At 52.1% G+C, this 26,090-nt stretch overlaps 1 protein-coding gene across 1 annotated transcript; it reads right to left on the reverse strand.

The window, feature by feature from the left end:
* Positions 1-4,080: 4,080 nt before the first annotated feature.
* Positions 4,081-25,999, reverse strand: LOC106039917 (immunoglobulin superfamily member 2). Its single transcript, XM_013187402.3, has 8 exons — positions 18,520-25,999; positions 17,369-17,746; positions 16,469-16,885; positions 15,197-15,580; positions 13,959-14,354; positions 11,599-12,006; positions 10,488-10,880; positions 4,081-8,226 (listed from the first exon to the last, which is right to left on the reverse strand). Exons 1-8 carry the CDS (start codon positions 18,575-18,577, stop codon positions 8,030-8,032), a joined length of 2,631 nt encoding a protein of 876 aa, XP_013042856.3. The 5' UTR covers positions 18,578-25,999; the 3' UTR covers positions 4,081-8,029.
* Positions 26,000-26,090: the final 91 nt, after the last annotated feature.

Raw genomic sequence — 26,090 nt, forward strand, 5'->3', positions numbered from 1 at the left:
AAATACCCCATATAAATTTAAATCTGCATGTAAATAGAATAAGAGTTAATTAACAGAACAGTAAAGTACCCAGCAATGTAAACACTCTGCTGACTCCACTCCCCATTAATGAGAAGAGTCTACTTTACTTTGTGCTGAACTCCAAAAATGAAACACCGGTGTCTATGTGCTGGTATCTGTAATTTTTGCAGCAAAGCAACACGCGTTGGCTTAAGAAGTAACTTAAGAAGTTGGTCAGCCATGAGGAAGCACAAAAAAGCCTGGATCCCAATTCAACAAAGTTTGTCCTTATTCCTACCTCCTCCAAATAAAGCACATAAGCCTCCATGGAAATCACATGCTTGCATCCTGAGCTGAATAGGGATAAGCAAAGAACATGCTTAAATATTTTGCAGAATTAGATCTACAATCTTCATTTTATACTGCAATAATTCATTTTCAGAAAAAAAAAAAAGACGTTTCTATGGAGACTTATTTCGTGTTCAGCAGAGATTTTCCCCTTTAATTCTCACTATTAGAGTCAGGCTTTCCTCCTGTCTCCTCCTCTAGAGAAGACGCTCTAAAGAAGTAGATTTCTGATTTCTTTGCCTGTTTCACAGCAAACTACTGTGTCTAAGTTCCCTCATTTGTTAAGCAGAGAAGATTCCCAATGATGCATTGTGATGGTGTGAAGTCCTCGAATGGAAAATGCTGTAGAAATATAGAGTATAATCCAAATTTTTTTATCTTGCCTAGTGTTCTTTAGATCAACTCAATTTACTCTACTGAAAGAAACTCCCCTGGAAGCATTTTTAGAGAAAAAGCCTTGTTGGGTGGTATAAAAGAAAGAAAAGATGTGAGGTGGTATATGCCTTTTCTTTTTTTTCTTTTCTTTTTTATCTTATGCAGTTATACATACAGCTACAAAGTAAATGTAGAATAAGAACATAAAATCAACATTTAGATGATCAGACTATCTACCTCCTCACCTTACTTGAATAACAGCCAAAAGCATGGGCAGAAGACAAAAGCAGATGACAAAAAGCAGAAGACAAAAGCAAAGCAGTCTTATGCAGTACTTCTGCAAACCTCTAACAATCCACAGCTCAAGGACTTACCAGGCCAGAGATGGCTATTTCAACAACAATCAGTAGATTCTCTTCTTGTTCATTTTCTCCTGGAAAACACAAAATTATAGCACAGCAGCCCATCTCAAGGAGCTTTCCAATGTGACTTTATGTTGTGTGAAAACCCCAATCTTGTTCACCTATACAGAATTTCATCTACCGTTTCATTGCTCAGCCAGTTTCATAAGCCCCTGCACATTTCCTCAGAGCCAGCCCTTGTTCCTAATACTTTGAATAAATTAATACTGTCAGCACAGCTTTTTTTCTTAGTAGTCATCCTTCCTCCTTTCCAAGACATTTATGTCTTCATTGAGCAGCACAGGTCCCATCAGTGGTGACCTCCCATCCCTGTCAGAACTATTTACCTTCTGCCTCGTATTTTTAGCTAATAGTTTATCCATGTAAGGAGCTGTCCTGATCTTACCTAACCATTACTTAGTTTCCATGAGATCCTTTGATGATGGAACTGTTCAGTCTCTTTTGGCTCCACACAGACCACATCCACAAGATGTTTCTCATCTACGTGCTTGCTTACTCCTTCAAAGAACCTAACAGACCTGAGAGCACTTTTTGATAGCCAGATCATTTCTTCCTTGCTTGGTGCAGAGGTCAAGCTTCACAGCTGCCTGCATGTCCCTCAGCCTTACCATGTCTGGTTGGTCTAGCACAGCAACCTGCAGAGCCTCTGAATACCTACTCAAGGTACACAACCAACTCTGGCTTGATAGTAGGGCTTGAGGGACTCATCTTGATAAGTATCACCTGACACACTCATTCTTCAAAACAGGTCACATCTTTGTCTGTAGGAGACTCAAGAAGATGGGGTTGTACAGTGTGAGCTACCAGGCTCCCAAGATCTTGGGTCCTGGCTTCATGAACCCATTCTCCAGAGCCTCTGGGTCTGTCCCAGAATGGCCTCATCAGTAGACAACACATATTGCCTTGCCAAAGTCCAATTAAATGCCCAAACGATAGCATAAAATGAGCTAATTACTCCTCCGTACCTTTGCCTTACCTGTTAGATGCACCACGTCGATGTCCACACTCTGAGACCAAAGAGCACAATGACCTTGATGGCCTGTACACGATGCCTGCCTTGAAACATAGGACGTGTAATAGCAGCACAGCACATTCATAGCTTTTCTCTAGGCACAGCGGAATTAGGGGCTAAGCCACAGGCACAGCTTCCCAAGGACAGGAAAAGCAGGAGATTTTGTGCCAACCGATGGTGGTGGGAGTCACCCCGTGACATCCCCAGCCTCCCTACCCCTCTCTTCATCCAGCCCTTCAGTAATTCCTCCCTGAATTGCTTGCCTCTCTGAACATTATCAGGCCAAGGCGTGCGTCCCACTTCATTAAGCCTGTAAGCCAGTGGCTGGATGATATCTGACTTGCATCCGTTTGCAATTTAAAATGGGCATTTGCTTCAGATCAAAGCGGCAGGGGCAGCAGGAACAGAAATTAGCATCTCACGGGCTCTCTCTCCCCAGTTTCATTGCCACAGTGTGTCTCCCTCATTAACAGGGAAATGAAACGTCTTTACAGTTCAAGCTGTCCCTGCCTTTTATCCCGTGGCCACCGCGTGAGGCATTATTGCCGCATTTCACAGCGATTGGTCATGGCCCTTCTCTTTCAAATTGGGCAGCGTGCCTCTCCTCTGCCTTCACACCCTGCGAGGGGGCTGCAAAGAGTCACTGCAGCTCCTGCTTTTCCATATTGCTCCCAGCGTTCACCAATTCATTCCCTCACGCTTAAAATAATACTAACCACCAGCTTTCTTCTACCCCCCCCGACCTGTGAATTTTCACACTTGGTTGGAAGTCCCAGAAATAAATGCTCCCCTCGCCCCTACAATGAGCAGGGGCAGCGGCATGAGGCTGGAGACAAGTGAACCTCCTGCTTCGCAGTCATCCCCATATCCCTTTGGTTTTGTGAAGGGTCTGGGGACAGCACCCCATGGGAGGGCAGACTACAGGGATGCCAGGGGAGCAGCTCCCTCCCACTGCCCTTGCCAACAACCCAGACACAGGACCTGCTCCTGGCACCTGTACAAGGAACGAGCAATTAAAATACAAAACACCCTCTGATGGGATTTTTTTAATTATTATTTTTTTAATGAAGCTGCTCGTGCAGGTGAATGCTTTAGCAATGGCAGTAGCAAGCTACACGCCCACACATCCCCAGAGAGCCCTGCTGGGACTGGCTGTCGAGGAAGACTCAGCTCCCTGCCAGCATCGTTTATAAACATATAGCTCTCCTTAGAAATGTACAGAAAAAGGCATAATGAATGAATGAAAGCAAGAAACCCCTAATGAGCATATGCTCAAAGTTGCTGCTTGTGGTATTCTGTTTCCTGTTTGGATTGCAGAAGCAAGTAGCGTCTGGACCCTGCTTTCCTGTTTGCATTTCTAAACAAGCTGCTAGGGAAAACAGGCTTATATATGTTTTAAACAGTGTACACACACACACAAAATCCTCTTGAAAAGGAGGTAAGGGACCATTAATGTTGTCAGCCCCACAGTACCTCAACCAGCCTCGTTGTTGGCACGTCTAGCTAGCTTCAAGGACGGGGAGCTAGTCCCTCCTACATGCCACAGCAGCAAAGAGAGCCACGTTACCTCTCCCACATCCTTCTCTCCTCGAGCCCTGCTCTTTGTACTGCTTCTGCCTTGGAAAGCATGGCTGTAGAGCAAAGAATGCCTTCTCCTGCCCTGTGCAACAGGGCTGTAATCCCATATTATCTGCTGGAAGGAGAGGGAGGAAGCGGAGAATCAGAGGAGAGGGACCAAAAGCCAGCAGCAGGCAGACACAAAGCAGCATTTTCTTAGTGGTTAAGGAAGGTTTAGAGCCCCAGGGGTGATTCTGCTCTGCCTTAGATGCCAAAGACCAAGGCCAAAGGACACGTGAAACAAGCATAGACAGCAGGAAACAGCTTGAATGCAAAATAGCATAAAGTGAGACCAAAGCAGAGATCAGAACAATATCTTTTATTTCCAGTTTTTAAATGTTTTATCACAGGAAGAAAACTGAACGTCAAATTTCAAAACCAACTCAAAGTTAATAGGAAGGAATGAAGAGATACTGCTTCAGAGGGGCATCCCAGGAGAACTGCACATCATTTGCTTGGAAGCATTTCTTGAAAGTTCGGAAGCCTTCCTCAACAACCTTGCCCTGGCAATACCAGGGCAGCACATTGCTGTTGTGTCCTCTTTTTCCAGGGAGCAGGGCAGGGCAGGCCGAAAACCCTGAGCCATAAATTTTGAGAGGATGCAAAGTACCACCTCACTTGCAAGCGTTCCTGCACAGCAACTAACTTGCCACCCAGCCTCCCTCCTCACAGGCTTGCAGAAAAATGCCCTCAGTGCAACCATCTTCAGGGGAGAGACATTCAGGCAACCCTTTGTACCCCATCACACTGCACAAGCTGCCCATGTGGCCATTAAGCACTGTCCTTGCTTCTCTCCAAAGGCAAGTGCCATAAAAGCCTTCCAGGAAGGCAAAGCAGTGGTTATACTCCCACCTGACCCCCCTCACACCATCCATCTTCCGAAGAGCAAGGGTCTGCCAAGCTGCAGGTCTTCACTTTGAGTGGAAGTGCTTCTCTCCCCTTGCACAAAGGTTACCATGCCTCCCTTCCTGACCGTTTTGGAAAACAGGACTGAAGAAAGCCTGATATTGATTTCTGACCGCATGGCTGCAAGCAACCCCGACCACCCCAAAGCTTCCAGCACAACACAGCCCTTGTGCTTCTGTAGCCCCTTGCAGCTGATTCATTCCTCTTGGACCCAACCCTGCATTGCCTTGTAGCCTGTTCAAGCTCCTTTAAAATACTTTAAAACACTTTAAAAAAGAGGACCCGAAGGACCATGAACCTTCCCACTGCATACTGCCCCTCACACAGGACTGTCCCTTGGCAAGGGTACAACTGGGGTGCAACGGGAGCACTGCTGTGCTGCACAGTCTACGCCATCACACTTTTTCCCCATAGGGTTATTACAGCTAAATATATATTTTATCAGCTGTTTTAGTTTACATCAGAGGCCAGGCTTGAAAAAAAGTGGTGATGGGGTGGCTAAAGGTGGCCAAGAGCCCCGGCAGCAAAATCAGCACCCTCCTCCTGACCCACCACTCATACATCTACCTCAGCTGAGTGAAATGTTCCCTTTAAAAATAGGACTGTGTTTTGCAGCTTTTACCGTGATGAGTTACAACTCTAAGTCCACTCATGGAAAAAAAATACATTTTAAAAAAATATAGCCAAAAGGTTTGGCTGTGACCCAGCAGAACCAGATAAAAAAAAAAAAAAGAAAAACCACCCCTGCAAAAACACACACATTCTTCTCACAGACCCTTTCATCAAGGCCCCAGGCGCAGTTCTCAGACCTATATTAAAACCTCTCAACCTGCATGAATGGAAAGCTGCTACTTAGGCCTCTGGCTAACCAAGAGAAAAAGGGACAGAAAAAAAAAAGGTGTCCTGCAGCAGGGGAAAGCCCCCCCTCTCTGCCCACCTTCTTCCCCCAATCCGCCAGACACAAAATCTCATGTTACGGTAGGGTCTGCAGCTTTTTACAAGAACTTTAGATGCCAGCAAAGATGTTTCCATGGACCTGTGGTGGAGCAGCAAGGTGGACGAGCGAGGGACCAGCAGGGGTTGCAGGACACCAAACCCAGCAAGGTCGCTCCTAGGGCTTGCCACAGAGTAATGAACCAGGTAAGCTGGATTCTTCAGCAGAAGGCTGGTCTTGGTGAGGTTCATCCTAAGACACGTAAAGAGTGATGTGTCAAGCCACATGTGTGTGATTTGCCAGGGTAATGCCTGAGGAGGTGTGAGACACCAAGCAACAATAAAAGAGCGAGATTCTTTAGAAAGAGAGGGGAAACTGAACACCCACGTTTTCCTATCTGTGGTCCTCAGAGGTACAGAGGGACAAAGAAAGTACTTGCAAGCACGTAGAAGAATGCAACAAAAAGAAGAGAAACTTTTTCTTGCTGTTTAAACAAGATCAGTTTGCGTCAGCCCTATCTAGGGGGTAAACAGCAGACATCACAGGTTCTTGACTTTAGCAAGGCTTCTGAAGCGTACTCCCAAGGTGCTTACAAGCAAGCTATGGAAACCATCTGAACCAAAATAATGAGGGAGAACATTATACCGGTAGATAAACACTATGTGCACAGAGTAATTACTAATAGTTGATGGTCAGAGACAGTTCCTTCTTTCTTTTCCCACCCCGTAGCATACCTACATCTTCCTGTATCCCCTGATTATGAGCTGGACACCAGGCAGTGTGTGTAAGGTAATTCATGCTGCAGCCTTTCCTTGGTGGGAAAACACACCTGCTTTTTCTCCTTCACCTAGCTATCATTGTCCCTGAAACTTGTAGGAGTTAAGTGTCCCGGGAGCATCTGCTTCTCTGCCGAAACAGACTGAAACTGGCCCATGAGGTGAAACACTATCAAGACAGGACTCAGACAGCCAGCACGATCCTTAGCAAACCAGCGCAGAAAGCTGTTCATCAACCCTGTGTAAAAGGTGCTTCAGTTAGATAGGAAAAGTCAACAGCCTGGACACACAGCGGAGAAGCAACTTGCTGGACAGCAAAGCTGCAGGAGAGCAGCCCGCCGATTGCAAGCCAAGCACAAATAGTGTCACACTGTCACACACACACACACAGAGAATCAAACATCCTGCTGGAATATGTAAGCAGTGTGTAGTCCACAGGGCAGGGGGAAACCTCTGCAGAGAACCAGTGGGAGCCCTACGTGCAGCTCCAAGTGCTCTTGCCGCTATCGGAGAGATGGCTGGGGTCAGGACAGCTGGGGGAGAAGCTGCAAGAGGTCCAGGAAAATTGACCTGCAGGAAAAGGCTGAGGTGGCTGAAGAGGGAAAGCTAAAGCAGTAGCCTTCAAACTTATGCAAAAAAAAAAAAAGTGCTTTTTTCAAGGAAAAAAATGATTGATCAGTATTTGGAATGCAGGGCAGGCAGGTTTCCCAATTGTAAGGAAAGTGAAGGACTTGAATCCTGATCCCACTTGGGTCCAACATATTATATGGCACAACCCAGAGGTATCTAACGCCAGGTCCCAGCTGTGCAGCTTTCTGAACCACACACAGTCCACTGAAGACCCACTGCCTACAGCAGTCCCAGCAAAGGAAAGAACTGGGAAGACTTTGTACACACAGCTCAAAGATGACTTGGTGTCTTCTCCTTCCTTCTGGGATCCAAGACTCCACGCGAGTCCCTTACCAAGTCAATGGGATTTCTCTTTTGTGGTAGGCTGTGGTGCTCCTGCCGTGGACTTTCTTCAGCCCTGGCCAGCCTTGCTCAACCTCTTGTGATGAAAACCCATTTCCTTTCAGAGAAGATGCTCTTTGGGTGCAGGATCTCTCAGAACCAGGAGACAGCAGTGTCTGAGTGCTTCCCCAGCAAGGGATGGGCAAAGGCAAGTGCAATGTCTTAAATGGGACATGAGCACTCTATTTCCAGCTCTGCCAATGTTTTTCAGCTGCACACTGCACAGATTTTGTCAAGTCACCTTAAAATGAGCAGCCATTTGTTGCTTTTGTGTCCCAGTACAAAAAGAACTGTTTTTTCCCCTTATACCTGAAGGGTGATAACAACACTTCCTCCCCCACTGAGACTGTTTGGACATGCATACTGCGAGGACTTCAAATATACAACAATGAACTGATTGTCAAATGGGTGGGTTCCAAACCCAACAGAGGAATGCCCGTTACAAAAACCTTATTTGCTTAGTAACTCAAAGCTGCCTCACTCCACTGAAAGTAAACACAATTTCAAATATTCATTGCATGAGCTATGGTAAAAACAAAAACAACAAAAAAGGCCCTCTTCATGTACTCAGTCCTCCCTCCTCAGGTGTCCAGTTCTCCTTCCAGTTGCATCTGCCATTTTGGGCCAGCTAAGTTCGCTTGACCCCTCCAGCCCCTTTCAGTTCCATCAGCTCTTCTCCTTTGGTGCAGCCCTTTTTGCTTTTCCTGGAGAGGACGCACCAGCAGAAGCCAGCAAGGGCCAGGAGAAGGATCAGAATCAGAGGTAAGAATAGGATGAAGTTCAGCAATGGTGGAGACGAACAGATCGTAGACAAAACAGTTGACTCTGGAGGAAAAAGAAGACACAAAAAAAGTGAGACCCCAAGCTAGTTTGAGTTCCCCTCTCCTACTGTTTCTGTAAGTTACTTTTTATCACTCTTCCCTCAATCTTTAATATCTACCAATTTTTAAGAATTCATACAATACTTTCAAGGCTACCTGAGGAGAAAGGGAAGAGAATCTAGGTAATTTGCCTGAATTTCTTGCTTTGAGAGGTCAGATAGGGCCCTGTCTTGCTCTCAGCTGAAGCATCCCACCAGGAACAGCGTGGCTCTCCAGCTAATCTGTTCCAGACTGGTCTCAGTAAGGAAAAGCCACGCAGCCATCACCCCGAGGTCCCCGCCTGACACCAGTGAGAGGCAGAGGTCTGTCAGAGGGTGCACCAGAACAAGGAGGGACAAGAGGAAACCAAATGAAATGACACCTAGAAATTCCCTGTCCCTTCCCACCCTACGTTCCCCAGCCACCTACCCCTTCTTGCTCCTGCCACTCTGCTGTCCTATTTCAGCCATGCTGAGCTTCAGGCAGCTGCTGACCCAGCCCTGTCCTCAGCACCTTCTACAGAAGAACTCTCTGGTCAAGGTGAAGGCCACCTGTACTGCTGGTAGACCCTCTGGGTCCTCTGAAAGACTATGTTTGGTCAGCCCCATGCTAGCCTGTCTGGTTTTGTTATGGGCTCTTCACATGCACTCATTAATCCTGACCATTACAATCCCCGCTCCTGTCACACAGCTTCAGCCCCACAGGCTGACCTCAGATGCATGTGGCCTACCACGAAGGGCCACGCCAGCTTGCTTAGATCTCCTTCACCCATCTCGGTGTTGTTCCTCAGTTCCTCTTTACCCGTGCACAGATGCTTTGTGCTTGCCCTGCAGAACCACGCTGAGCATGGTCAGTTAGAGCTGGAGCTGCCCCTGGTTATGGGTGTACTTGTATTTCCCTTTGGTATTACCCTCAGACAACCTCCTCTCTGAAACACTGAAATCTGTGAGCCAGGGGGGCATTTTCATGATGCCTGCATCACTGGAGAAGCAAAACAAACAAAGAGAAAAAGGAAAAAATATCCAGCTAATCTCTCATATTTTGTGAAAGCCATGAAAACCACTTGGCAAAAACACCTATACAAAATTGGAGGAGAATTTTCCAGCAGTTACGGAGCAATCGTAGCAATTGTTTCTTCACCAGTAACAAGTACAACAAGCGATTGGGGTGGGTGGGGGAGATGATGGAGGAGAAATTGGAGTGCTGTAAGGAGCCGTGATGGACAACGGCAGGAATTTAACAGCAGAGGGATGGAGCTCTGTCAGCTCACGGTGCAGCTAAATCCAGATTAGCTCTGCTGTAGGTGCAGAGTCTTGTGAGCAGGCTCTGTACGTGCCTGTGCTAGGAGCAAGCACAAGGGAGGCACTGCAGGGCCAGCTCGAGCCCTTCCACCTCGGTGGGTGCTGGTACTTGTTGCAGAAACAGTAATTCCCTATTGGGAAGCACCCAGACTGGCTTTGATACACCCCAGCTCAGCTGCATACAACATGGCTGATTTCACAGTTCATATTTTTTCCTCAACACAGGTCATCTGAGCCTCCTTCTTCCCCAACAAGAGTACTTTCTCCCTGCCAGCTACCTCCCTAAAAACACTTTGCATGCCTCAGTGAAACCTTTCATTTCTTTAAGCTTCTGTCTGCAGAATCCAGCTCATTTCTGCACCAGGCATACACCCCAAGAGGACAGTGGCAGTTTTTAAAGGTCTCATTGGAGATGCCAGAAAAATTGCTGCAAGATTTCTTTCCCCCCCCCAAAAAAAACAGTTAGCATTCTGGCCCAAATGGTTGGATTAAGAGCAGGGTTTTGGGCACACGATCCCGCAGAGGGCCTACAATCCAGCAGCACAAGGGAGCAGACGGGAGAGCTCCCTTGGAAGTCAGTAGCACCGTGCTGTGGACCACATCTTACTCTTTGCACCTCATCTGACCTCCACCTCTAGCATTTACCAAACAAGGACCTGGGGCCCAGCCCTGGCAGATGGATGGGGCTGGAACCTCAGCACCTCTTCACCAGGCCCTCAGGATGGATCACTCAAAGTGCTCTCCTCCTGCCTGCGTTGCAGTGTAACTCCCCAGTATCCAACCCGCCAAGCTCCCCCACAAGTCCTCCCAGCCCTGCTGCATCCCTGCCATCGCAGCTGTCATTACTAACAGAGCACTGCCACTATCCCCTCAGCCCCCCCCCAGCAAGCCAAGGGCAAGCAGCCCCCGCCCGCAGCACCCTTACCTTTGGGGATGGCGGTGAGCCGGGTGTACCCCGAGCGTGCCCAGGCTTGCAGCGCCCACTCCCCCTTGTCCCGCTGCTGCCACTCCTGCAGCTGGCAGTGATAGAGCCCGGCGTCGCCCACCTCCACGCCGCCCAGCGTCAGGCTGAAGTCGCCGGCGGCGGGGCGGCGGAGCTGCAGCCTCCCCGCCAGCCCCTCCTGGGGGTACTCGATGGAGCCGTCGTGGCGCAGGGTGAGCAGGGTCCTGGGGTGGCCGCCCTCCTCCCCGCGAAACCAGGAGGCCGAGAGGCGGGCGGTAGGCACGTAGGTGTCCTGCAGCAGGCAGCCCAGCGTCACCTCCTCGCCCTCCCTCGCTGAGATGCTGCGGTTGGCTTGCTCCAGGTGCAGCTCGCTCTCTGGGGTGGGAGGCAGGCAGAAAGGGCTGTCAGGGCATTGCACGCTGCTACAGAGACGCTCCCCCGCCTCCAGAAATCTTCTGGAGCAATGCGCAGGGGATTTGGATGGCCTCGTGGGTGAGCCTCCACAGGACACCAGGTGATGTACTTTCCCTCAGGTGTTTTTTCCCCTTTATCCCCCACCCTCTGCTGTAACACTTCCCTCCCAGTAAGAGATATAGCATCCTTTGTACCAAAAGCTATTCAGGAGGCTGGAATCCTCTGTTTATTCGGGGCTGCAACCCATAAGCCAGGTGGGACCAAAAGAGGAGGGAACCCACTGCCCTGCACCCCAGGGTGAGAGCAGAGCTAAGCCCTCGAGCCCTGTTCAGGACAGGGTAAGCTTTGTGTCTTGCTTCAGGATGCTGAGGAGCGCCAAGAAGAGGCTGTTTCTCTGTTCCCAGCACTGCACCACTGACCGAGCACAGCATGTGTCAGAGGGGAAAGCAAGGGCTGTGGTTCACTTTGTTGTGAAGCATTAGACCTCTGCTGCTGGAGGCAAAAATACCAGCTTGATTGGTTTGGGAGGATGCAGTAAATCCTCCTAATTCCCTATTTCCCCCTGAGAGGCCCACTCAACAGAGTGAACAACCCCAAAACAACCCCACACAGGAGCCGCTGCTTCTCCGAAGCCCCGCTGCGGACAAACCCAGCCTCCCCCAGGGGCACCCCAGCTCACCGGGCAGCCGGAGCCGCAGCGAGGTCCTCCCCGACTGCCCCTCTCCGAGGCCGCGCCAGCCGTCCTCCAGCCAGCGCCACTCCTCCACCAGGCAGCGGTACCCGCCCTGGTCCCCCGGGCCGGCCGAGAGGATCCGCAGCTGGAAAGCCTCGCTGGACACCCTCTGGCTCAGGAACCGGGACCTCTGTGCAGGGGAGCTGAAGTCGGCCCCGTACTCCAGCAAGCCGCTGTAGCTGGCCCGCACGATCTGCAGGGGGGTGGCATCTGCTGGAGGAGGAGGTAGGAAGTACCAGGTGACGGCCAACTGAGAGTCGTTCTGGGAGAACAAAATCCTGCACTCGATGCTCGTGTCGGCACCTCCAGCTACCTCCACGGAGCTCTCCTTTGCAGCGACTTGAAGCTTGCTTTCTGAAACAGAGAAACAAAATAATCCCTGGAGGCTGCAGCTGCCGGTCAGGATGGCCTGGACTGCCACGAGAGGTGGGAGGATGAGGATGCTCAACGTGGATGCTGGAGCAGGAGGGCTAAGGGCAGGTGGGTGAAGGGGAGAATGAGCAAATCCACACACCTTTAAAGGTGTGAAAGATGGACCGTGGGGCAGGAACAGGGAAACTGAGGCTGCTGTCATGCTGGGGCTCAGAGGCAAAGCCTGTCTCTGCAGTGAACGTGCCAGCCTCCCACTCCCATCACCAGGCCTGCAGGTAAGGGACAAGCCCAGCCCACGGCTGTGGAGCTGGTAGACAACAGCAGCCTCATCTCAGAGAGGCTGTGGAGCCTGTGTGGGCTTTGCCAGCAGCCATCATCTGTTTGTAGTGGTTATTAACCAGAAACCACACACCAGGCTCCTGAGCGTCCTCTGTGACTATACCTGGCAGTTGTTCAGCTCCACGCCAAGCAGCCCCTTCCCACCATGGCACCTTTCCTACTCCCTGAGCAATAGAAACAGCCACAAACAGGTCTTTCTGAAACTCCCAGCTCCTGCAGGTCACAGGTGAATACCTTCTGTAAAACCTGCTTCTCCCGGTTCCTCAGGCACCCATCCAAAACAAGCAAGCAGATCACTTCAGACACCATCGCTGCCTGTCTTGAGGCCAGCCAAGGCAAAACATCCCATCTGGTGGCCTTTGACATTCCCCCTGCTCTGGAGGAACCGGGGAGGGCAAGAAGCAGAAGAGGGGAAGGCAATCACCCTCATTGCAAGCTGTTCAAGCTTGTCACATACACACATGGAGCAGGCAGACTTGAGCACACTTCAGAAGCAGATGCAAATAGTTGCCTTCCAATGCACTTGCCTTTTTCAGTACTTAAATGGGCACCCAGCCTTGCTCTACGGACGTGCACTTCTTCAGAGGAGGGCACAGTCTCCCTCCTTAGAGATACTCAAAAGCCACCAGGGCATGGGCCTGGCCAATCTGCTCTTGGTGTCCCTGCTTGAGCATGGGGCTGGACCAGGTGACCTCCAGAGGTCCCTGCCAACCCCAGCCATGCTGTGATCCTGCGGCCACTGGAAAAGAGCAGGCTCTTAACCTCAGCTGCTCAGCACATAGTTCAGCCTGCTGACATCCAGGAGCTTCATGCAGGGACCCAGTGCGAGCCTTGCCAAGGGTCTGATGCTGAACTGTCCAGGAAGTCAGAAGTGGAAAGGATCTGTCTTCCTTCCCCCCTCCTGCTGTGACCTTTCACGCAGGTCTGTCCCACCTGGAGCCACCAGGCCAGACCCGAGCAGCGTTTAACCCCCTGCAGCACCCACCGACACCCAGTGGTAAATAAAGCACTGAAGCAGAAGTCATGAACTCGAGTAACTCTGCGGGCTCCAAGCAAGAGATTTTATGCACAAAGGAACAGGCTGGCAATTTTCGTGATTTGCAGCTCTACTTTCTACTGTCTAGCCTCATCCCATTGCTGCTAGAGCAGGCTCCCTCTCCAGATTTACTCTGTACCTCCTAAATATCCTTCATGGCTCACGCTGCCTTTCACTGAGAGGCAGTGCTAGAGCCAGCAGCCACCTCCTGCAACGTGGGTCGCCCCCTCCCAGCATCACAGTATCCAGTAATGGCTGCAATATGTTTGGAGCCAAATGTCATCATGTCTTGCTGTCCACTCTGTGTAGATGATCTATGACCACACTTGCTCATCTTCATGCCACTTACACTACTACTGCACATCCACACCAGCAGTTTACTGTCCCCACAGCCTCCAAAGATCCCTAAAATCCAAAGGAGGAAACAGGAGGGGTAGCACTGCCTTGGGCACCCCGAGAGGTGATCCTACTGGGGGCAGCCCAGCCATCAGCAGTCCCAGCTGCCCTGGTTACTACCGATGGGTTTGAAGGAGGCACACCCGCAGCACCACTCACTCACCTGGCGGGATGACCTGTATCCCCACAGCGTTGGAGGTGGCAGAGGCAGTGGGCTGCCCCCGTGGGGTCCTCCAGAGCCCCACCTCGCACTGGTACGTCCCCGCATGGCCGGACACCACGCCATGGATGCGCAGCCAGGAGGAGGCGTCCACCTTCCTCAGCTGGGCTTTGCCCTGGAAGCGGGGCTGCGCCGGCCCCCAGGACACGGTGCCATTGGGAAGGACCCGCACCAGCTCCTGGTAGCTGCCGTCAGGTGGGTTGGGCTGGAAGAACCACCCTACAGACAGCAGCATCTCCTCTATGGGGTGGCTGGCGCTCACTTGGCAAACGAGCTCAAAGCTCTGCGTGTATCTGACGGTGGCGGTCCGGCTTATCAGCGTGGCACGCAGACCAAGACCTGCTCAAGAGGATGGGAGCTATCAGTGTTGGGACAGAAGTCCTGCCTGCTACCACTCAGAACCTTCCCCACCACCCCTGCCCCATGCCAGCCCCTAGCCCCATTTTCACTCTGCAAACCTCATCATGAAGACAAAACCTCCTTCCCACCTCCCCTCTCCTGAGCTGCATTTTGCTCTTCCAGCCCCAGCCACGGGTCCTATCCTGTCCCCTGGTCCACCACTCCCAAGCCTCTGTGAAGCTTGGGCAGCCCTAACTACCCAGGAGAAGCAGCCAGGTGCCAGCACCAGGAGCACATCATAAAGGAACATCTAAGAAAAAGAGCCCCAAAGGCAGGTCCTGCTATGCTGGAACAATCCTTGTCTAGCATGACACGGAGACCAAGAATCTCCTACACGTCTTTCTTGGAGCAGTTTCTCACAAGTCCTCCCCCAAACCAGCACCCTGTTGGAAATGACAGTGACCCCCTGCTGCCCCCTCCCCGGCATTAGCTGCTTTGCTGGGTCACCCCCTGGTCCCCAGGAGAAGCAACAGAAGCTACCCATAGCTTTTTGTGCCAAGGACCCAACCTTCCCACAACTCCACATATTCACCCCAAACCTGATCGCAAAGAGACCAGGCTAAAGACATACACCTTTTGTTGGCAGCTGCTGCATCTGTCACACTGACGTTTGCCAGGGCGAATGCTCTTCCCATTATCATCTACTGAGAACTGGCATGTTCACACTCTTGCTGTAAGCAGCAGCTGCGTTGTCCCTGCCAAGGCGAGACCAGACTCACCACGTTCCCCAGCCCAGGGATCACTGCAGGTTTTACCCAGAAGAGCCACGAGGATTGACTGACCTATGGGCTTCACGTCGACTCTGATGGCTGATGACAGGTTGGTTTGGATGCTCTGAACATCTCCAGGAGCCTTCACCTCTGAAGCAGAGCAGTGGTAGGCACCGCTGTCCTTCGGCCCCACACCATAGACAGCGAGGATGTAAACTGCGCTGCTTTGCTTGAATGCTCGGAGCTGCCCCAGCCCGGCTCTCTCCTCGTATTCCTTCTTCCAGGCCAACAACCCGCTGGGGCCAAGCCTGGCCACTTCCACGCCGTCGAGGAGCCAAGCCACTTGGAAGTACCTGCTGCTGCTCCTCTGGGCTCCCAGCGTGCAGCTGAGCTGCAAGATGTCCCCTTCAGAAAGGTTGCTCTTGGTGGCGACGATGCCCACGTGGAGGTCGTGGTCTGCAGACAAACACAAGTCAAGAGGGTGCAAATGGTAGCCATGCAGAGGGAAACAAGAGGGGGGTTGCTAAAAAAAAAAACATTTCCTTTTTTGTTACAAAAAGTGATGAGAATGGAAAATGTTTACAACGGAGAGATGGTCTGCAGCCCCCTTAAACCAGAAAGAGGCACGGCGGGGCTCTGCAGCTCAGTGGTGCCCCCCTGTCCCACAAGAAGGGCACGGCTCCGTGCTGAGGTTTGGAGGCAAAACAGAGCACCTCAGCGACTGCTGCTGGAGGGGCTGAAGTACTTTATGGAAAGCACATTGCCCTCTGAATTTAAACATCGCTTCATAAACAGTACGTGAGCAGGAATCCCAGTTGCTGCAGATATGTTCGGCATTCCCAAATATTTGCTGGAGCGTTTATAGAAACCGTCGGCCTGCTCGGCTGCGGTGGGGGTGGCAGTGCCGCGCTGCGGGGCCGCTCCTGCTGAGGGGACAAGGGGCCCCGTGTCATGTCCACCTCTCCTCAGCAGCACTGCCTGTACTGATGTGAGCACCACAGCGGCCCTGTGGCACCTCCCCTCTACCCTCAGCAGCCACCGCAGCACAAATACTGCACTTCCACAAGGTTTCCCTACTTCTAACATGGTGGCATGGCACTGGTGCCTGCAGCCATGTTCTTCAGGCCATGCCACAACCCACCAGGGGAACGAGACATCCTCTGGTCCCCACCTGGCTGTGGGGCTCAAAGCCTGACCCACAGTCCCTTTACACCACGTATGTGGTGGAGGCACCAGGGTGGCAGAGGCAGGCGTGTGAGCAGAGAAACTTTTGTGACACAGCACTGCCAAGGCCACCGCTATACGGCCTTTGGTGCACTGAGGAGCTGGAACCAAGGGCCTTACCCTCGGTCGTGACTGACAGCTCTGTCTTCTCTGTCTGCTTGCGGGAGATGTCCTTCCACGTCTCATCGGGGTCCTCGATCCACTCGGCCGCCTCGCAGTACAGCTGTCCCTGGTCAGAGGGCTCCACTGCCGTGATGGAGAGCTTGTAGGTGGTGTTCCCAACCTTGTCCAGCCGCACGTTCCCCGACAGAAACCTCTGTGTGTAAGATGGCCCTGGCTTCAAGACGAAGTCCTTGGAGAGGGTGAGGATCTCCTCAGCTTGGTGCTCCCCTGCTCCCTGAAGGCGGTACCAGCCGACAGAGAGATGTGTGTGCTGGGCGGTGGTCTTGGACACCTCACAGGTGAGCTCCACCGCGTCCCCCTCTGCCTGGGTGAGGACCTGGGACCCCATGGAAACCGAGAGGGTGTCCGGGATCACTGGGCACAAGGGGAGAAACACAGAGAGAAGCCGATCAGGGGGAAAAGCATTTCTTGGCCTCTATGGGCAGCCTGTTGGTCACTACAAAAACCACAGCCAAGCCCCGAGGAGTCTGACAGCTACGGGACCTTCTCCTGTCCCTTGCCCTGGCTGGGGGGCAATGGCCAGAGCAACCTGCTGAGGGACCCTCTGGGCATCCCAGCCTTGGCCGCTCAGGGTTAGGATAGCATTCCCACAGCAGGAATGTGCCATAGACCTGAAGATGAGCACATCTCCCCGTCTGCAGTGGGAAACCTGCCTGCATCCCTACAGGCTGTAGACCCACATGTGCCCAGGTGTCACTGCACACAGAACAGCACATCCTCCCCGGGAGCTCTACCATCACCTTGACAGTATCAGTAGGAAAATGGAAGTGGAAAAACCCAAATCACCACCACCCAGCAGCTGGCCCCCATGGAGTGAGGCTGCCCTTGGGGACCCACCTGAGAGGTTCATCTTGGCGCTGTAGCTCCCGAAGTACCTCTCGTCGGTGTTGGGCGTGTGGCACTCGTATTCCCCGGCATCCTGGTCCTGCAGCTCCTTGATGTGCAGCAGGACGGCGTCCCCCTGCACCCGCTCCACGTAGATCTCCCGGCTGTGCACCCGCTGGGCATAGACGGCGTAGGGGAAGGAGGGGTCGGCCGTGCTGACGATCTGCACCTCGCGCTCGGGGGCCGAGGGCAGGTAGATGGACCACTGGAAGTTCTGCTCGGCCGGGCCCTGGTAGCCGCTCACCTTGCACCACAGCGTGACGTGGGACCCCCTCACGCGGTAAAGGGGTCCCTTTTGGACGGCCACCACCCGCTGGCCAGCACCCACACCTGTTGGCAGAGAGTCATCATGCAGAAGTTTGCATGGATGCTACTGGAGGCATCCAAAAGGACAATGGATGTGGGCGTGCAGGGGAGTGTAGTGTAATACTGAAGTGAGTTATAGCATGGTCTTATTCTGCGAATCACAAAGCCCCATGGATTCTGGTGCCCCTTGCAATTGTAAGAACAAGCCCTTTATCAACAGACCTGTGAACTTGCTTTCAGGGGAATCAAAAGCCACCTGCACACCCTCCCATCCCACACAGTTCCCAGGGGAGATGCTCACTCTGCACTGATCCTGAGCAAAACGCCGGTGGCATGTGAGCACCAAGACAGAAAACAGCAAGGAGACCAGATCAAGGAAGAGAGCTGGTGGTGACACGGCCTAAGAATGCTTCAGAAACTCCATCCCAAGAGAGGGGGCAAAGTAACCCCTCCCCCCCCACACACACACCCTTAACAGCCACACAACATGGGCTTGCACATCTCCTCACTGAAATCTTGCTAGCATCTGTCATGAACCCACAGCACCGATAGGAGCTTGCTCCACTGTACCCTTCTCACCGCCACAAAGCCAGAGCATCACTGGGGCCGTCCTCACCCTACAGCCTGAGCAAGTCACTTTGCTGAGCCACCCACCCGGAGCATCCTGTTCCCCCATTTAGGGAGGCAAAGCAGCCCGGGGGAGGCAGCCCGCACATCTAGCTTGTGCGGGGTTCCCGCCAGCCTTACTTCCCACTCGCCTGCTGCTGAAAGCCCCTGCCGCAGTGCAGGGCACTCACCCAGGAGGAGAAAGAGGACGAGGAAGAGAGCAGCCACCCTGCGCCACACCAGCCCCATGGGAACGAGCTCTGCTGGGGTCCTCTGCTGCAGAGGCGGTGGAGAGCCCTCATGGGTGATGGTGACAGCCACCCCACAATTTTGAAAGCAGCTGGGAGGAAGCTGCCAGCCTCCGGCGGCGGTTTCCTCTGCTTAGAAAAAAGGCGGGGAGAAGTCAGGGAGCAGAGCGTGACATGACATCAATGTGGTGCACCTCTCCAAGGTGACAGCTGGCCCCACTGCGGCTGGGTCAGGGCACTGCCCAGGCCACCAGCTGTGACTTCTCTATCCTGCAGCAGCTCACACGCAGCGTGCACCGTGGCAAGATGCTTGCCCCCTCCCTTGGCTAATTGTCTGCCTCCCACTCTGTTGCAGCAAGCAGCTTGCTCCCTCCAGCAGCAGTGATGGAGCTGCCCGCCAGGAAGGATGGGGCAGGCTTCTAGGGCTGGAGCTTCCCCCAGGCTGGGTTGGCAAGGTGGGGTGCCCTGAACAGCACATCCCACCCACATCACCCCACCAGCCCATCACCTGTGCGGGCAGCAGGACCTCCATCATCGCAGCTGCGTCCCAGGATGGCCCCCAGGGGACATGGGGACCCCCAGGCCAGCAGCACTGTGGTGAGAGCAGCCATGCCGGGAGGATGCTGGCCTCGGCACCGGAGGCAGGTGCTGTGGTTGCATCCCACCACGCGTGCATCGCTGACATCCCACCGCCAGCACCGCACCGCCAGGCGCACACTGCGGCTGCTGCCAGCTGGGGACAGGGTGGGGGGGCTGGCAGGGACACGTCCCAGGCAGGGTGAGCGTGGCCTCTTAACAAGCAGACAAACGTGAAGGACTTGCGATGGAGGCAGTCTCTGAAAGGATTGATTTGGTTTTTGCAGGGAGGAGGGCGGCGTGAAGCGTTTACTCCTGAGCTGCGCTGCTCCCACCAGCCTGCTGGGGCATCGGCTGAACGGCTAAATTGGCTCAGGGATTCGCAAGCAAAAACTGGCCATAAAACAAGCCCTTTTGCTCGATCCCACTGGACTCCCGGAGGGAACAAGATTCATGTAATGAACCAAAACAAACACAAGGTCCCTCCTTGCCCCATTTAATAAATGGATTCACATGACAGCCCGCAGGGCCAGAAGACAGATGCACAGGCTCCTCGTTGCAAGGCTGGTGCCTTTATCAGCTCTGACTGCTCAGCCTGCGCATGCAGCTCCGTCAGCACTGAGCAGCTCCCCAGAAAGCCACATCCAGCCCAGGGAGACACAGGTTCTGGATCAGGATCTCACCTGTCCCCTGCCACCACCACCACTGCAATGGCAGGGAGCGGAGGAGCAGCAGCTCTTTAGGGTGCAACGAAGGGCTGAAATCATTGCTGCCTTCCACCTCAGGGGCTGGGATGAGGTTTGCTCTCCAAGAGCAACTCAGAGGTGCCCCAGGGATGATCCTGATGGAGGGATCCCTTCGGTGGAGGGAAACGCACCTCTGCCACAGTGGCAGAGAAAAGGGAAAGGGCTGGAGTTCAACCTCGGTGAGCTGCCTGCCGTCAGCGTGCAGATAAACACACACACGGGAACAGTTTGACGCCGAGCCTGCAAAACTCTAATGACGCATGAACCGCTGCCTGCATTCACAGTGGAGAAACCGGGGAGAATAGGATTGCCTCGCCCAGCCCCATCACCGGCAACGATGATGCTCTGTGGAGGAAAACGACAGCTCCCTCTGCCCGGGACCACACAGTCTAAAACTTCCTCGCTCCCTCCTGCACAACCAAGCACCTGGTAGGGCCATTAACCGTGGTAAAGGAGGAGCAGCAGAGAATCCTTTACAGGGATGCACTGACAGCAGAAACCTCATCAGTGAGGCATGGGAAGAGAGATCCTATAAGCCTATTTTCTCAGAGAGGACACAGGAGGGAAACTGGTGGGGAAATGCCACTTACTGGGGAGTATGGAGGGTCCTCACCTCGAGTGGCAGGGCCACCTCTCAGCGCATCCAGGCAGGGCACTGCCACCTCCTGCTTCAGCTGGAGGCCAGCTTGCCCACAGCACTGGCTTTGGCTTTAACAGAGTGATGACAGTCTTTCATTACACATCCCCATGTGCATTTTTGCTCCCCCTGCTCTCCAGCCCCCTTTGCTGGCATCCTTTTGGGATGCTGCTCCACCACTTTGGGCTAAAGCCTTCCGGAAAAACACCAAAAATGCAGCGTGGAAAGTTACACAGAGCCCAGCACAGCCAGGATGAAGTCAGATTAGACCCAAAAGGGCCATCAGCAGTGTCCTTGGGGACTGTGAAGCCTCACAGACGGCCCACTGCTGACCAGATACCCCTGTCGTGGGCCTGGGGGCATGGCAGGATGGCTCCTGCAACAGGACAGAGATACTATGGGGAAGCCACTGATGGTGAAGGAGGTGACACCTCTCACCTTTGCTTTGCAGCTCTCAGGGGACATGCCCCCCTTCCCCGGCCCAGAAATGCCATTGCCACATCCCCAGGGTGACCAAGGAGGGACAGCCTTGAAAGCGAGGGGCCGGAGCCAGGCAGAGCTGGGGGACGCAGGGCACAGCGTGGCATTAGCTGGGATAATCCGGCAGTCCTGGGGGACGTGCTACAAGCCTTCAGATAATCAGGGGAGCTGGCACAACAGACTTTGAAGTCTGCCATCAGGTTTTCTCAGCCCGACCCAGACATCAAAGGCAGCTGGTTGCGTCCCCCAGTTACGGAGCAGGAGCCAGCTGGCTTCCCCACGGCCGCCAGCTCATCCGCCATCCCTCCCGTGGGCAGAGCCCTCCTGACGGAGCACAAACGCCCAAATCCACTGGTTCTTGCTGGAGCCAGGCTCGCTTTGCTGGGAGCCACGCAGACTTTCACCGACAGCTTGCAGAGACAAGCGTGATGGTAGCGGACAAAGATCTTCACCCTGACACACTGCCAAACCACACCACCAGCCCCCAGACAGCCATGAAAGCAAGGGAAGTCTAGCAACAGTGCAGAAAGGCAGGGCCACTTCTGATGGCAGTGGGAAGGACTGCTGCTGCCACTCACATCTCGCACCCCAGCTGGATGTGGCTCCAATGTATGGCAAAGGCAGGGTTTTCTTGAGAAAAACCCACAGCAGTTTCAGCACTGAAAGGCTGCTCTGATGGTTTTGCACCCAAAAAGAGACATTTTCTTTGGTACAGGAACTGAAACAAACCTTTTTTTTTTTTTTTTGCGGGAGGGATGAATGACACGACACAACAACCTATTGAAATCTAAGAGCAGAACGGGCTGAAAAGCAGACAATCGTCAGTACTCTGCAGCTGCAGCTTTCTAGGGCTCTGGCTTTTCTCAGCAAGGGTTGGCCTAGGAGGAGAGCACCCAAAACTCTTTTTTTGGTGAACTAAGGGTTGCTCTCATTCATGCCATTTCTCCTGTAAAAAAGTTAGGCAAGAACAAAATTGGCCAGGGCACTAGAGAGATACCAAAAACCTTCAGAAATGCAGTTCCAGCCACTGACACGCTCATCTGAAGGAAAACCCCCAAGGCACAGCAAGGTGGTCACCAGGGCCTCAGCACCAGCTGGTTTGCTCTTTAAGTCCACACCATCTGCTAAGCCAGAGCCAATCTTCCCTCTAAGCAACACTCGTCAAAAATACCTGACAGGTAGGTATTTTTGAGGTGACAAGGGGCTGCTGCAGCACTTCTCCCAGCCCCTGCTGCCTCCCATAGCCAGCCTTTCCCCCTTGGCACCAAAGCACTGCAGCTTTCTGCCTCTACGACAGCACCTCTGCGGCTCCCCAGGTGCCCTGGCATTTGGGCAACCTTTATCAGGTGGCACATTGCTTTAAGGGGACGACGTGCTGCCGGGGACCAGGCAGCTGAGAGATGCTGCAGCGAGGATGTTAATTCAGCTTTCCCCCAGCAGCTCCCTGCAGCACCAAGGGAAGGAGCTTTGGCACGGAGGCACCACTCGGTAGCTGCCCTTTCCTGCACGGAGAGGCTGTGCTCCTCTGGCCGTGTGATTTGGCTCTGCGATTTTTCTCTCTACAAACCCCAGCATCCCCCTGCTGCAGCACGTGCAGGACACAGTCCTGTCATCACACAATTGACAGGAGCAGCCCCCTGTCTGGCTCAGCTCTGGCACAGCACTACTCCAAACCTCTCCACGACGGCACTCGAAGCAGCATCAGCATTTTCTAAGCAAGCAGCAGCATGAAAGACTGAAGCAGAGCAGCAGAGGATTGTGCCTCGTTCTTTTTGTTCACAGTGGACACAGGGAGGGCAGAGGACGGGGAAGAGAAGAGGGGGTTAAGAGGGGAACAGGGAGAGCAGTTGCAGTAGGCTGTTGTTAAGTGGGAACTTCTCCTGGGGAATACAGAGCAGTATAACATGTGGGAAGAGAAGCTAGGTTTTAATATTAAGCTGCTTATTTAGGTCTCTAAGTTATGGAGATGCTGTGCTTCAAAACTAATTAGATTGACAGAGCTTGGATTTGATTACAGGATTTGCAGAAGCAAGAGGGTTTAAAAAAAATTAAATGGCTGCCCTGGAAATGTTAGCAAGGGAATTAAACAGCCATTGCTGCAGCCAATTGTTAAATACATATAAGCTGGGAAAAATGATAAATTCCAGCTGCCAAAACTTGCTGCAGCAGTGGCTGCAGCAGGGAGCTGCTCTCCTAGCAGGCCTGACTGGAAGATGCACAAAAGGTGCGTTTCCCCAGTCTTAGAGGGGGGCACAGGAGCTCCACAGCCCCTAAGGAAGCACATGCCTCCCATCGATGGCAGCCTGCAAATCTTAGAGCAGATGGATTTTCCCCTGCCCTGACCCTGTGGCACTGAGCGTGGCAGCTGGGAGCTGGAGGCAGGCAGATCTGGCTTGAATGGAGAGAGGCTGCAGGTCCCACAGAGCAGCACAAGAGCTACTTGGGGAAATCCCACCACCTGAAAAGACAGAAAGTCCCATCCCCGCACCCATGACAATACGGCTCTGTCTGCACTGGCAGAGAGATCACCCTGGCACTAAGGACAACATGGAAGTGACACACTGCTACGCTCCTGAAGTAAGGAAGCAAGGCAGCAGTGGCAGAACATGTACAGCTCACCTAGCATCAAAGTCTTTGCTATATTGGTAGCACTCATCTAACAGAAACAATTCCCTCTCCCACTCCTCTAAGATCATGGGAAAAGCAGCAAGTTCACAAGGTCCAATAGCAGAGTTGTGTGCTCTTTTTGAAGGCACACAACTGCTGACTTCTCTTCCTCCTGAAGCACCTAAAGCAACCTCCATCCATGAATATGAAGCTTCTCTTCAAGCACATAGACAGGTGTCCAAAGGAATTCATTTTGGGGCCTGACGGGTTGTCAGACTTAAAATGTAGCGTTAGCATGCTAGCAGTCTGGATGTTTTAGCTACCAGACAGAAGGTCCCAGCAAAGTAATAGATGCTCTACTCCTATATGTCACCTTCTCACCTTCCTTGGCCTCATTTTGTGTAAAGCATTCTGGACAACAACATGCTGTCCACCCAATCTTGCTCTCATTACTGCACAAACATCTTAAGAGAACAGAATGTGGTGTAGGCAATATTGATGCTGTTGCTGCTGGTGTCTTCCTTTCACACTAAAGGAGGATGTCACAGAAAGACTGGATTATATTTATGCTTAGCCAAACATTTTTTCCTTCACGCAGAAGGGAGGAGCTACATCGAGCTCCAAGGAAAACCTCCAAGGCATACAGCTTTGGTTAAATAGAGGCATTAAGAAGGGTTATAAGTGTATGTACTAGATGTCACCTCTTTGTGCTTGGATTGCAAGTCTCACCCTGAAAGCAACTCCTCCTTCAATGCTGCCGTTGCTGCCCAGGGCTTAATAAGGTATGCTCCCAGTACTGCAACACAGCAGCTATCACCTCACTTTAGCCTGACACCATCCACCTAAGAGACCCTGCAATGCCTCCTCAGTTACTCCCAGAGACTTGGAGAACGTCTCTCAACGCGGGCTCAGTCAGGTGGGAAGTGGTGACACTCAGAGGACATGCTGCTGCTGCCGTCCACAGAAGGTAAGGGAAGGTTTAAGCACAGCAATGCCATGCCCATGAGTCCTGAGAGCCATCTTGTTAACTCTGCATACAACCAGGTCAAGGAAGGAGATGAATAGTGACTAACAAAAGACATTCCTGGATGAATGCGGGAGCTGAAGAGAGAAAGAAAAGAAAAAGATAATGGCACCAGGCAAGGACACCTCAGCACGCACCTGAAAGGCTACAGGCAAAGCCTCCAACTTCAAAAGGACCTTAAACATTTTACTTCTAAAGAAAACGTAAACTTCCAGGCTGAGAACTCAGAGCTCAGCTTCTGAAGGGGCACTCCCTGAAACATCAGAGACAGACATCTCTGAGCTATGGTGGCTGGGGGGAGCAGCGAGAAGGACAAACACCGTAAGTAGAAAGACACATACATTATCCTTTTCATTGCTGAAAGACTCACCTTATGGCAATGGTTTTGCTCCAAGTAAATACTTCAAGAAGACTGGTCACTCACTATTAGTGCAGTTACTAGAAGAGATGGCTTCAGAGAGATACTTTGCAGATAACACGCCGGGAACCTTGGTATGAGACTCCAGGAATTCCGTGGCAGGAAAGCAGCATGGCTGAAGACCAGAAGCCTGAGCAGGGATATAAAACACAATTAGAGTGGACTGGATCTTTCCCACAATCCAGTGACTATTCTTATGCAAAGACGGATGTTATAAACTCAGTGAGGAAAAAAAAAAAAGACTAAAATCCATCCTAAAACTGTTTTCACAAAAAGTCTCTGTGAGAATCAATGTTATAAAAAGCTTAAGACATCATCCATGTCTTGGTTGAATTAATGACTACGGCTATTTGCTGTGGTTTCCTCCCTTCTTTCCCGTCCTATCACTAGAGGGAGCTGCTACTGCCTCATTTCTCTTACCTGCCTGGCCAATACTTGTACACACTTACCACACCTAATCCTCACATCTAAGATAAGCTGTCCTTTCCTTTACAGCTCATGGTAAGAAACGTGTACTTGCAGGTTCCCATTCTTCTAAAACGCATGTCTCAAGTAGGTCAGATGAACTTCATTCTTGAGATACCTATTTTGTCAAGTCCAAGGGGGCTAGCCAAGGTGTTAAAGATGAATCCCACCACACTAACCTGTGGAAAAAGACTTTGCTTCATACTAGGTACAACGTTCAGCGCAGGGTTGCTTGCCTGGAACTCACAGATGAACAGCGTTTGTGTTATCATCGCAAGCAGCCGCTTGGAAGAAATCAGGCCAAAACCATCTTATTTAGAAAATCTGTCCTTCTGCTTTGGCAACGAAAATATTGACTTACAGCAGGGTAGAAACAGGGTCGATTCAGAAAACAATTAAGTTCCCCAATTCGTCACACAAACGTAGGCAAATATTTTAAACTTACTGTAAAAGGACTGATGCTTATTTTTCAGGGCAAGCAGCGCTGGGAACAGGACTGGAAGGTTTACATTTGACAACCTGGCAGTAACAATAACGTCTGCATATGTGCAAGGAACAAGG

Source organism: Anser cygnoides, chromosome 1 (genome assembly GCF_040182565.1).
Source record: "Anser cygnoides isolate HZ-2024a breed goose chromosome 1, Taihu_goose_T2T_genome, whole genome shotgun sequence".
NCBI lineage: Eukaryota > Metazoa > Chordata > Aves > Anseriformes > Anatidae > Anser > Anser cygnoides.